This window comes from Monodelphis domestica, chromosome 5 (assembly GCF_027887165.1).
Source record: "Monodelphis domestica isolate mMonDom1 chromosome 5, mMonDom1.pri, whole genome shotgun sequence".
Classification (NCBI taxonomy): Eukaryota; Metazoa; Chordata; class Mammalia; order Didelphimorphia; family Didelphidae; genus Monodelphis; species Monodelphis domestica.
Window position 1 is genome coordinate 137,517,629 of NC_077231.1, and position 13,403 is coordinate 137,531,031.

Below are 13,403 nucleotides of genomic sequence, written 5' to 3' on the forward strand. Positions count from 1 at the left end.
CTCAATGATGTGAGACAAGATAATAAAAGAAAGACATGTCAATTCTTATAATTACCAGTTTTACAAACAAGCAAACCAAATTAAAACAATTAGGATAAAAGATACTAACTGGGGTAAAATATTTCTATCAAATATCTTTGTTAGCTAAGCTATATAATAAATTGAAACTCTGATACCAAGAGGCATTACATTATAGATAACTGAAACTACACAAATATTTCAAGTTATTAGATGAAATGCAAATCATCAGTGACCATATAAAAATACTCTGATTCATCAATATAAAAGAAAAAAGAAACTAGTCAATGATATGTAAATTTAAACAACTGATATTACACCTCACAAATGACAAATTGACCAAGATAATAAAAGACAATGATGAAAGGACTGTGGGAAGAAAGGCACACCAGGATATTGCTGGTGGAGCTGTGAATTGATCTGCATTTTAGAAAGTAATTTTTAGGCATGTGGAAAAAAATTCAGTATTCTTTATAGCATTGATGCAGAGATTCCATTACTGACTATATGTATTCCTTAAGAAAATCCCATTTTCTTAAGAAAATGGGCCTTAAGAAAGGTCCATTTAAAATAAAATATTCACAACAGCAACTAGATTCAATGGATGCTTATGAATTGACAAATGGTTAAACAGTCATAAAAATGTTACACCCCCCAAAAGCCTTTAAAATGAGTAATTCAGAAAAATAGCAAGACATACAAAATAATGAAGAATAAAACAAATAATTATTCCATAAGTATTTATTAAATGCCTACTATGTGTATGATACTATGCTAGGTTCTGGAGATACATAGCCAAAATGAAATTGTCCTCACCCTCAAAGATCTTAGTAAGAAAACAAAAACAGCATTAAAGGGCAACTGAACTCAATTAACTGCAGTAAACATCCAGAAAATAGAAGACTAGAATACATCTCCTATCAGTAAAGAGATGGGAATCTATGGACATGGAATATTGTGTATATTTTTGAATTTTTTTTTGTTATTTTTAAAGAAAATTTTTCTTTTATTACTCTGAGCTTGATAGACATCAAGGCATGAACATTTTCACATTCAACAAATAGAAAAAAAGGACCACATGTGAAATTGTGAATCTCCATTACATGAAGATTTTAAAATAATATGTATTACAAATTACACAAGGTAGTCCCAATACTACTTTGATTATCTGAGTCTGATTCTGCATTTTCTTTTACTCCTATTTGTATTTTCAAATGATTCATCATGTTCTTTTCTTTCTCTCTTTTTTTGATATTATTACCATTACTTCTTTTTCAAAATCATCCTCTTCAACAAGAGACTAATAAATTAAAAAAAAAATTTCCCTCCCTTCCCCCCCCCCCCAAGGCAGGCATAGGTTACACATATATTTATCATGTAACACATTCTTCTTTGTTTTATCATGTTGTGAAATAAGAGACATATTGCTTACACTAGAGAAAAATACATGGAAGAAATAAAATGAAAAATGATATGTTTCAATCCTTCTATGGCAATGGATATCATTTTTTATCCCAAGTGCCTTGGAGTTGTCCTGGATCCTTGCCTTGTTGCTAATAGACTTTCAGAGTTGATCATAATATAGTTTTGTTACTATGTACAACATTCTCCTGGTTCACTTTCATTCACTGGTTCACTTCACTTTGCATCACTTCATATACATCTTTCCAGGATTTTTGTGATCTTCTTGTTTATCATTTCTTATGACACAATAGTATTCCATTACAATTGAAAATTAAATCACTAGTATAATAACTGTTGAAATTTCAGTATGCCTGAAAAGTCGCTTTTATACAATTTGTCATTTTTGGGAGAATACACTTGGAAATATTTCTGATATTTGAAAAAAAGACATCTTTTTTAAAAGGGGAAAAACAAGAGAGAAGCTTGGTATGAGTTCATTTCTAAAATGATTTATTTCTCTAATCAGTCTAAATCCCCAAACCCTAATTTGTCCCATTTCCCATCTCATGAGGATTTATTTTACAATGCAGTGCATTAAAAAAATTTCAGTAATCAATTCGTGCTCATCCCCTCCATTTGATTGAAAGGAAAAGTGAGAAAGTAACAGAAAACCAAGAAGAACCAACTTAGTAAACACTGATCCCCAGAAATGGGAGTCATAGTGCTTGAGTAGCAAAGAACCAAATGCCCTGATATAAACTTACCATCTAGGTCTGGGGGAAGGGTTGATCTGAGAGCCAGCTCAGAATTAATCATAATAAACATGACAGACTTCAAAAGGAGACTGTATATCCCTTTCTGGGGATATGCAAACCTTAGTAAGTACATATATCTGGTATTTGCAGTTACCCAAGCATGGTGACCTTTCAGGTATACTGAATTTTCAACTGTGTATATACACTTGTGGTTTCTTTTAGGGCAGTTCATTAGCTTCTGCCAATAAACTCCACAAGTTTATGTAGCTCTGTCCTATATAAAATATCATATTTTACCACCTATAAAAATAAATGCACCATTGCTTTCTTTTTTTACACTTCTCGATATGTCAGATATGCAAAAAAAAAAAAATCCAAATAGAACCATAGGCTTGGAGGCTCTTTGTTGTTCTGTAATATCTGACTCTTTGTGACCCCATTTGGGATTCTCTTGGCAAAGATCCTGGAGTGTTTTGCCATTTCCTTCTCCAGCTCATTTTACAGATGAGGAAACTGAGGTAAACAGGGGTAAGTGACTTGCACAGGGTCACACAGTAAATATCTTGAATTCAGATTTGAACTCAAGATGAGTCTTCCTGACTTCAGGCTCAGCACTGTATCCACTGGGGCACCTCACTGCTGAGAAGGAACATTAGGGGTTACTTAATCCAACACCCTCGTTTTAAATATGAGGAAACCAAATTGTCAGATGGTGAAGTGACTTACCCAAACCATGTAGTAAGTGGCAGAAATTCGGGTCCAATATTCTTTCTTTTGTGCCACCCTATAGCTCTTCAATAGAACAATTTCCTGAGGTTTCCTCCTTAAATCATATAAGCAAGAGTCAAGTAGAGGGCAAAGTACAGAGTACTGCATTTGGAGATTATATATGGGAAGCACTTGGTCAGTCTTTAAAAACCTATATAAATGTGGCCTATTGTTATTAAACTTCTGATTGAATATTTTGATCCAAATTAAGACTTTACATTTACCCTCATTGTACTTTATCTTAAAGAATTCAGTGCTTTATCCTCTAACAATATTTTTAGGTCCTGACTCAATCATCTAGCATTGTTAGTATCTTAGCTATGTGCCCTTCTGCAAATCTGATAAATTACGAGCTCTTCCTTCCTACAAGTCATTGAGGAAAATGCTAAATAGCCTAAGGACAAGCACAGATTCTGGGGGTAGTCTGCTGGAGACTTCCAGGGTGTTAGCAATCCTTTTATGAGTATTCTTAGTGTCCAACCATCCAATCATTTCCAAATTTGGCTAGTTGTACACTTATTAACTACATTTTACATTCTAGCTTACTTTTACACAATAATATATCACTAGAGACTTTTTCAAACTGTTGGATAGAATTTAAGTAAACTATAACTGTGAAATTCCTCTTATTGTTTAGTAACCTTGACCAAAAAAGGAGGCAGCATTAGCTACCATGAACTGTTCTTGATGAAGGCACTTTGGTTCTTTCTAATCATTTCTTCCTTCTCTAGCTATCTTTTTAATAATACATCTCAAAATGTCAAAATAATAATAATAAGGCATCTCAAGATGTTGGTTGCTTAGACTCTATTCCTTGGTCTCCCTGGCCATGTTTGTGGAGTCCATTCCTTTCTTCCCTTTTCTGAAAATCAAGGTAGACATTGCCCTTCTCCAGTAACTGTACCTTTCTTGTTCTCTATGTTCTTTCAAATGTCATTGATAGTAACTTGCCAGTTACAGAAACAAACTTTAAGTACCCAAAATTATAGTTACTTTAACTCAACAAGAGCCTCTAGATTCTCTCCCAATTTCCTTAGTAATCCAGGGCGGGTGGCAGAATGTATGGCAGGGATACTTGGAAAATCCTAATTTAAAAGATAGAAAATGTAGTTAGTAACTTTGAAATGTACTGTGCTCTTCTTTGACATTCATCCTTTTACTGGCCCTTGCATTCATCTTCTACAAATGTCTTTTTCCCCCATCTAAGTTGGTAGGTGAATTCCCTAGATGGCATCTTCAAATAACTTCTCTTTTCATTTCTCGACAGAATTATTTTTGTTCTTTCAAATCTCATTTTTGAGAGCCTAATATAGAGGAGCCAAAATATTTGTCTTCAGATTCCAGGCCTGCCACTCAAAAATCTTGGTATGTGGTAGGAACAATACCTCAAGACTATACCGCTACTCAGCTCAGTCTAGTTTTGAAACCATCCTTGAGATTTACTTGGCCTAGGAAACTCAGGCTAGGGCCACTGATGTAAGTTCATGGTGACCTAAGAACCAACGTCAGAGCAGGAAAAGTCAAAAACTCCTGCCTCTGTCATTTTACAGGAAAACTGGAATAGCTAGAACCAAGGCTGAGCTCAGCAATTGCTAAGTAGTCATGATCTACATTCTGTAAGCATCTCCTTTCATTCCGTTTCCAAATCTGAAGCAACAGAGATTGGCCTGAATCAAGAACTCCAAAAGGAGAGGGCTAGCTTTCTCTATTCCAGATGTGCAATAATTAAGTGCCATTATCATGTGCTAAAAAGTTTTACACAGTGCTTTGCACATGTTCTCACCTCATTCATTCGAGCCAGGTTCTAAGGAAGTAGGATTCCTATTTTGCAGGTGAGGAAACAGGCTAAGAAAAGTTACATAACTAGTATTGAGCAACTCATGTCTTCCCAATTCCATATTTGACATTGCCTCCACTGTCCCAAACTGGATAATCTTCCCTCTACACCAGGAATGGCAGGCTGAACGTCTGTCTTGTCCTTTTCCTCTGTGTCTGTGATTCAGAAGAGGGAAAGTTTTTCTGAAAGGATAAAAATGGAATTTCTGTGCAGTGAGGAAAAGTATATAGAAACTACCCAATATTGTATTCTTTCTCTGTAGATCTTACACACGTGCACACATGCATATGTGCATGGAAATGTACCATTAAAGCACTCCTCCAATCTTTCAGTGGGTTCTTGAATCTTATGCCAGCAAAACACAAGATCTGACAGGTTCTACTAATCTGGAAAGACTTTCCCTGTAGTTATTTGTTTTATTGATACCTTTTCTTTGTACACCACATTACTGATATTGCTCTCCATTGTAACAATAATGAACAAAAAGCGGAGTAAACCTGGACCATGATTGCATCTGGTAACATTTGCAAACATCTCTTCACACGTAATCCCCCATTTCTCTATAGAAAAGAGGGAGCTATATTTAATCATCTCTTCTCTGAGACCAAGACTTCTCATTATAGTTAATCAAAGTTAACCACCTTTTAGTGTTGTTTTTATTTATACTAATTAGAATTGTTATATGTACTCTCTTGGTTCTATTTCTTTCTCTCTGTCTCAGTTATTGTAAATCTGCATATGTTTGTCTGAATTCCGTAATTATCATTGCTAGTGCATATTGATTTAGATAATAAGGCACAGAACAAAAGTTTGTATATATGGATTTACCATGATTGTTAAAAGTACCTCATCACTTATCTTTTTTTTTTTTAATACATATAACCTTTATAGCCATGATTTACACATTAATGGACTGGCTATTGCCTGTTTAATTTAAAGAGGTTCTTCACTAGATTGATTGAAGAATGATGACTTTTCAAGCACAGCAACTCTTAAAGTTATTACCTACTAAACTGTAGAATGGAGGAAGTCTGCCTTTGGAAGGGAATGCCACGCCAACCAAATTAAAGATCTTTGGGGGTTTTAGTTTTGCATGTTTAAAAACAAATCGAAATATACCTTTGAAGGTTTTAAATCTTGGGAACTGATTGATTCCGAGTTATAAAACATACTGCAGTATTATCAAATAGCTCCCTCTGTTGGATTATTTTAAATATTGTATATATAGTTTGAACATTTTATTATTCTTTTAACCTAGGTCGAACTGGAAGATACACACTAATAGAAAAATGGAGAGATACAGAGAGACACTTAGCACCTCATGAAAATCCAATCATTTCATTAAACAAATGGGGACAGTATGCCAGTGATGTACAACTAATATTACGTCGTACCGGGCCATCTCTTAGCGAGAGGCCAACTTCAGACAGTGTTGCCCGAATACCTGAGAGAACTTTATATAGACAAAGCTTGCCCCCCTTGGCTAAACTGAGGCCTCAAAATGACAAGTCAATAAAAAGGCGAGAGCCAAAAAGGAAATCTTTGACATTTACAGGAGGTGCCAAAGGACTCATGGACATTTTTGGGAAAGGTAAAGAAACTGAATTTAAACAAAAAGTTCTTAGTAACTGTAAGACAACAGCAGATGAATTGAAAAAACTGATCCGCCTTCAGACAGAGAAGCTTCAATCCATTGAGAAGCAACTTGAATCCAATGACATGGAAATTAGGTACTGGGAACAAAAGTACAATTCTAACCTGGAAGAAGAAATTGTTCGTCTTGAGCAGAAGATCAAAAGAAACGATGTAGAAATTGAAGAGGAAGAATTTTGGGAAAATGAATTACAGATTGAACAAGAAAATGAAAAACAGCTGAAGGATCAGCTTCAAGAGATGAAGCAGAGGATCCTAGAATGTGAAGGCAAATTAAAAGACTATTTGGCTCAAATCCATAGTATAGAAAGTGGTCTGGAGGCAGAAAAGTTACACAGGGAAGTTCAAGAGTCACAAGTCAATGAAGAAGAAGTGAAAGGAAAGATTGGTAAGGTCAAAGGAGAAATTGATATTCAGGGACAACAGAGTCTGAGGTTGGAAAATGGCATTAAAGCTGTAGAAAGATCTCTAGGACAAGCTACCAAAAGGTTACAGGTGAGAATACTATTTTATATAAGGCAATTTCTAGTTACAAATTTAAGCATTTAAAAATAGAGTGAAATCAAGCACTAATCTATCAGGTGTGTATGTGTGTGTGTGTGTTTTGTTGTTGTTGTTTTTATTTTAAGTGTTAGAAATATATACCTGGAGTAGCATCTTATTGGGAACTTTGTACCTTATGAAAGAGCCTGGAAGTGATCAGGATATTGATAAAATAGTTGATGTTCAGAAATTCACCAAAAGTAAAAATTCTACATTTATTCTTTACAGAAGTATTTTTAGTTGAAATAAATAACAGACAAAAAAAAAGTATATGTTTTGCCATTCCTATGGTACAAAAATGACTTCTTACAAAAAATGGCAATCTGAGCAAAACTGTTTTTGTTCATGACTAAGTAACCCTATATTTTAATTCTATAGATAGTCACTAACAAAAAAGTTAAGAAAATATGTTTATTTGGTTGGGGAGTAGATAGTTGTTGAGGTTTGTTTTTTCAAAGGGAAAACTGTGAGTTTTTTCTCCTTTTCCCCCCTTTTATTTCTATATTGGTCATATTGTGAGAGAATACAAATATAAAACACAATTCCAAAAATGATAACATCTTAATACTTTTCTTTTCTCTCTTTTTGAACTTGCACCTAGGACAAAGAGCAAGAGCTAGAACAATTGACTAAAGAGCTTCGACAAGTCAATCTTCAGCAGTTTATACAACAGACGGGAACAAAGGTTACAGTTCTTCCAGCTGAGCCCATCGAAGTGGAAGCCTCACATGCAGACATAGAAAGGGGTAAAATATTGACATTTTCCTTGGGATGATAGGTTTAATCTTTTTCTTTTCTTTTATTGTACTGATCAACTTTGTATGAACTATCTACATAAGAGTTTGCAGAAGTAATCTACTGTATTGAACCTCACAATTTACTTTCTTTTTTCAAGTTAACACTTGATTATTAGTAATTTTGGGAGAAAGAACATACAGAAATATGCACAAACTAACTAAACCTAATTCTAGTTCTTAATTTTAACTCTTAACTGTTTTGCTTTCCCAGACATAATACAATTGTCAAAATTGACCAATTTGAATCTCATATTCACTCCACAAGGTCTAATTTTTTCTTCCCCTTTAATCAAAGTTCTATTTCTATATTTGGCTTGTGTTTTTAAGCACACGCTATTCATTTTTTTTCTAAATGTATAAGCATAGCCCAAAAGTATACCCCAAATCTCAATGTAGCATAATTTGGCTAATCACACAAATTGCTAATAATATGGCTAATCACACACATATATATTCTATCCTGTTTTATATGGTCTCTACAAATATCATTTCGCCTAACAGTGATTTTCCCCCCAGAAGTAATTATGCAGAGTATGCCTGCATTGTAAACTAATTCAGCCAACTAAAAGAAGAAAATGAATCCTTTTTTTAAAGGTGCATCAGCTAGACCACCAAAAAATTAAAATTTAGTTGAATGTACTTTAACAACCTCAGAGAGTTAGGAAAAGTGATACTGGGTCCTTTATAGAAAAAAAAAGAGAATGCTATTTACCTTTTTCTCCAAGTAGTTAATGTGTATTTGTTATTCTTGGGTCTTTGCCTTCATCAGTGAGGGACTCTTCATTTCCCATACTCCTTACATGTTCAGTTCATTATCAGTTAAGCTTTACTAATGGCTGTTTTCTTGTTTAGAGGCATCCTTCCAGTCTGGGTCCTTGAAACGTCCTGGTTCCTCTCGGCAGCTGCCCAGTAACCTTCGGATTCTACAGAATCCAATTTCATCTGGCTTTAATCCCGAGGGCATATATGTATAATGATACCCACTACTTTGGGAAAGGACCAGTAAAGGTACCGAGGGACCGTACCCTTTCTTCTCTTGGAATAGTGCCAGTGATGATCGGAGGAAGTATTTCATAAACCACCGTATCTTTTTTTTTTCTCCCCTATCTTGCAAACACTTGGAGCCATACCCAGTGCACTGATGCAGATGAACAAAGGAACTGTGTTTCTGAATATCAGCAGTGTTGAAGTTTCTGTCCAGCAGCTGCCATGCAAAGCTATCATTTTTATTTGTAGTATTTTGAAAGCATTAGAAAAAGTATTATTCTGTGTTTATATCTAAATAAAACAGTGACTGAAGAGAATGGAGGAAAAAATGTGACTGACTTTAAAGTTTAATTTATTCCATTGAATTGGTGGATGTGTGAATGTTAATGTTTTAATATTTTTTCACCATTTCTTAACTTGTGACTGATTGCTTAAAATATTGTATGAACCTGTATGTGTATGTACATGTGTCAAGACTTCATCTGTACCTTTATTAGCAATGACAGAAATGTCGTGGGGTTCTGTGTTTTTTGCATTATTGCTAAAAGAACCACTTTGTATGCATTGTGTGGATGGTCTCATCCTTTACTTTTGATATCTTGGGGGAAATATGATATTTGCTCAACCAACTTTTTTTTTTTATTTGAAGAGTTTAGCTTTCTTTTACAAGGATTTTCCAGCACATGAAGGAGAATGCACAAGATAGAAATATTTTTATTATATAGAATGTATATTTGTAAGTTTTTGCCATATTTCAGACCCTATTAGACAAAAAAAAGTGATTGTTGAATATCTTACCAAATAGATTTGAGGTTGTGTGTAGATTATTTTGTCAGCCTTTAAAAAAAAATAACTTGCTCTAATTAACCCTTACAATCTATTAAAATACAATCACAGTTCAAGATCCTCTCTCTAATGAATGTGACTTTAAATGATGCCTCCTTTTAAGAGCCCATTTCCCCTGTAGGGTCTACCAAAACAGATACTATGAATGTTACTCCCTGGATATAGTTGATTCCATACATGCTGGGTCATTGTGCCTTCTTGATCATTTAGGCAAAGAAAACGATGAACTGTGGGGGTCAATGCATCCTACAATGGGAAGAAAATTGATTTGAACTCAGCACTTGTTTTTAAAGGATTACTGACAAGACATCAGATTATCCCTTTATATGTTCCACTTAAAGCCAAAAATAGTATTTCCCCCACATACACAAAATAAATGACTGCCTAAAATTCATAACTAATACCCTAATATATGTTTCTCGTTAGCACTTTTACATTCCCTATGACCAAAATCCAGCATATCACAAAGCTTTAATCTATACCAGAAGGATTTTTTTTAAGGTCTAGAAAATGTACATTCTGTTCTATTTCCTCAAGAAAAGAAAAACAAAAACATGTTGTTTTTAAAACAGTTAACAGAAGTAGATTATGGCCTATTCATGAAGGGAAGCTTAGATCTCTAAAAGTTTTAAAATATTTGAATTGTCTTTGATATCATTAACACTTGACAATTGAGCTTCTTAAGAGAAATTCAAAAGGATACGCATGCATAGATTCTTTATTTCTTCATTCTTTCCAGGAAAATTAAATCCTCTAAGCAAAATTTTCTTCAATGATGCAAATAAATTGGAAAGTGTCCATGAAATGGCCTCCTTAGCTTCTACCTCTCCAAAATGAATCAGAACGCTTGCATCTTTGCCACTATTACTGAAAATAATTGGTTCTTAGCACTACATTTTTTGTGAATAACTTGGACGTTGTTTGGATCTTCGCCATTTTGCGCCCAGTTTACATATTATCTTTTCATTCAGAACCCTTTTATTTTTCATTAAAAAATTGGGGGTATTTTAAAGGTCATCATTTGGGGACTATATTCCAACAAAAATATTGGAGGATGTACACCTAAATATATGCCTTACTACTTTTTATTTAGAGACCTCTTATTCACAAGGAAAAACCTTCTTGATTATTAACTATGTTATGCCTAATTACAAAATATAATTTGAAACTGTTCTGAATGTAGTGACCAAATGAACAGAAAAGAAAAGGGAAGTGTGAGAGTGGCAGAAAATCATGTGCATTAATAGGAATGATTTTTAAGGCTTCTGAGAAGATGGACACAAGACACTTCCTGGTCATCCTCAGAAACATTGATGTGACTTTCTAGATGGGAGGTATAAATTCAAAATGAAGAAAGCTTAGAATAGAGGAAGTTTTCAGTCTGCTTCTTGCGTACACAAGTTTGAAAGGGTGGTGAGAATCCATTTTCTTAAATAACCTTGAAAATGTTGGACCACCACCCCCAACCCAATCATTTTATCTGCCATGAACAAAAGGGACAGTATCTGTGGCAGTATTGAAAAAAACTTGCAAACTTGACTAACATAAGTTACAGAATTTGTGTTTACATGTTTTTTATATTATCTGGCAATTTAATATACAATATTTTAATACTACAGATTGCCTTGAAATTTATGTTTCACAACTTTCAGAAAGAGGGCACTGCAAGATGATTTTTTCTACTAAAGACCAAGTTGAAAAAGCATCAGCATACTTGCCTTTGAAGTGTCCCTTATTCTATAAAAATTGCCAATACATGTGCCTCAGTGGTTTTGTTGTGCTTAGAAGAGATTTTAGTTCACCAGCATCTGCTTTTCCTTTCAATGCACAAGGGACTTTGATGTAATTTTAGTTAGCATTAATAGAAGTTGCACAGGCAAATCTCTTGTTCATCAGTTGGTCACGGGAGTCATTCTTTGAGGTGAAAAAAAGATGAAAGGATTAATAATGGGATTGGTATGGTGAAACTAGAAATGTATTTAAGAAGCAGCAAAGACTGGGACCATTTCACAATGAAATATGGTACCCATTTTAAAAGCTAATTTTCTTTGTGAATAAGAACAAATGGTCTTTAGATAAAATGATGTGAACATCATTCCAGGTTTAGAACTATGATCTATCTGAAATAAATCTAAAAATTTTGATTTCAGAGGGTGCAGAGGAAGTGGGACAATGGACAAATTTCTAGTGTTCCTTACCTTTACATAATTGGGCCTTAATTACCTATGTAAATAAAATGGTTTTCATATCCCTGCCCCCAAGTTGTTTCTGATAGCCTATATTGTATAAAATAGCAAAGACATATTACTTTTATATTATGTCCATTTAATAAGGAAATGTTGCATGTTTATACTATTTGCTACAGTATTTTAACATTTTGGATAAAGGCCATCAGCTGTATGGAGATGACAAAACAATCACTATTTATTCAGTATTACTGCTTTAGGTTTTCAGAATGAAGCTTTCGATGCTAATACAGTGATTGCTTGAAAGCTGCAGTACCTGTTTCAATGCATTTTATATATTTTTAGAAACCAAAATAAATACAGATAACTATTTAGTATATTATGTTAAACCAGCAAGAGATATAATGGCAATAAAATATATATACATGTTATAAATATATATATAGGGAAAGGGGAAAGATTTTAAAATAGGTTTACAACCAGACATGGTATCCACCCAAAATATAATTTGTCATTTTCCTCTTTTTTTTTTCATTGTAAGGTACTTGATTAGAAGATTTCAGTTGCTGCTGCTTTATACAGAAAATACCTTGTTCACTAATTGTGAATATGGAAAACAGCTCTTTCGTGCTGCTTTGCTTAACTACAAATCACAGTTCTGTAATCTGTACTATATGTAATTATCATCTTCTTTTGACTGTCATTTCAAAAATGTATATTTTCTGATTATTATCATGAATTGTTAATGCTATAAAACAAAGGATAAATATCTGATATTCTCCTATATAATAAATTCCCATGACTAATTGGGGCTTTATAATTGGTGGTTTCTTGAACTATATTGCACATCTTTTTAGTTGTTACAAAACCTAATGGTTACTCAGTGTCACATACAAGAGGTGCATATCTTGATTACACACACATTTTTTCTTGATACAATAATAACCGTGATGCTTGGAAAAACATCTTTGGCCTTTAATTGAAAAATGATATCTTCCTTACAAGTGAAAAATCATCTATTATTCCAAGGCTACATAGGAATAATAATTCAAGTGCAAACTTAGAGAAATATCAAAGCCTACTTTTTATTGAAATGTGGTTTGAGATAGGAGAATTCAGTATGGGAATATCCTATCCTGCCCCAGCCCCCAACTGAAAGATTCTGCAAATGCTCAGGTTCCAAACTCTTACTTTTCACCACAATGTACTCCTAAAATTTGCTTGATGAAATGGATAATCATAAAAGGTTGGTTTTTTAAATGTGAACATTGCTCTGAAAGATTTTGTTCTGACCTAAGACATAGGATGAAATAAAGCAGCCATACATATGTCTGAAAACATGTTACAAAAGCAAAAGTACAAATACAAAACTCAGAGAAGAAATAAAATGGAGTGAGTATAAGGGTTGGTGCCCAGCTTCCCAAGACAAAACCCCAAAAGATTTGTAATTTTACTAGTGAAATGAATTCCCTTTATAGGAGCATATATGGAGTGGGAACATACCACCAGCACAGATCAGAACTCATTGATGACTTTGTAAATAAGTGCAAGGGAATTACCAGAGGCAGTAACTTACTCAGGGCTACTTATATTTCTAGAAAATATCAGT

The 13,403-nt window shown here is 33.9% G+C and overlaps 1 protein-coding gene across 1 annotated transcript in view; it reads left to right on the forward strand.

Moving 5' to 3' along the window:
- RASSF8 (Ras association domain family member 8) overlaps positions 1-12,600 on the forward strand; it is a 129,168-nt gene extending 116,568 nt beyond the window's left edge. Inside the window, exons 3-5 of the mRNA XM_007503922.3 lie at positions 6,041-6,930; positions 7,580-7,724; positions 8,628-12,600. Coding sequence (XP_007503984.1) covers positions 6,041-6,930; positions 7,580-7,724; positions 8,628-8,749 — 1,157 coding nt within the window. The 3' untranslated portion in view covers positions 8,750-12,600. The remainder of the gene's footprint in view (positions 1-6,040; positions 6,931-7,579; positions 7,725-8,627) is intronic.
- Positions 12,601-13,403: the final 803 nt, after the last annotated feature.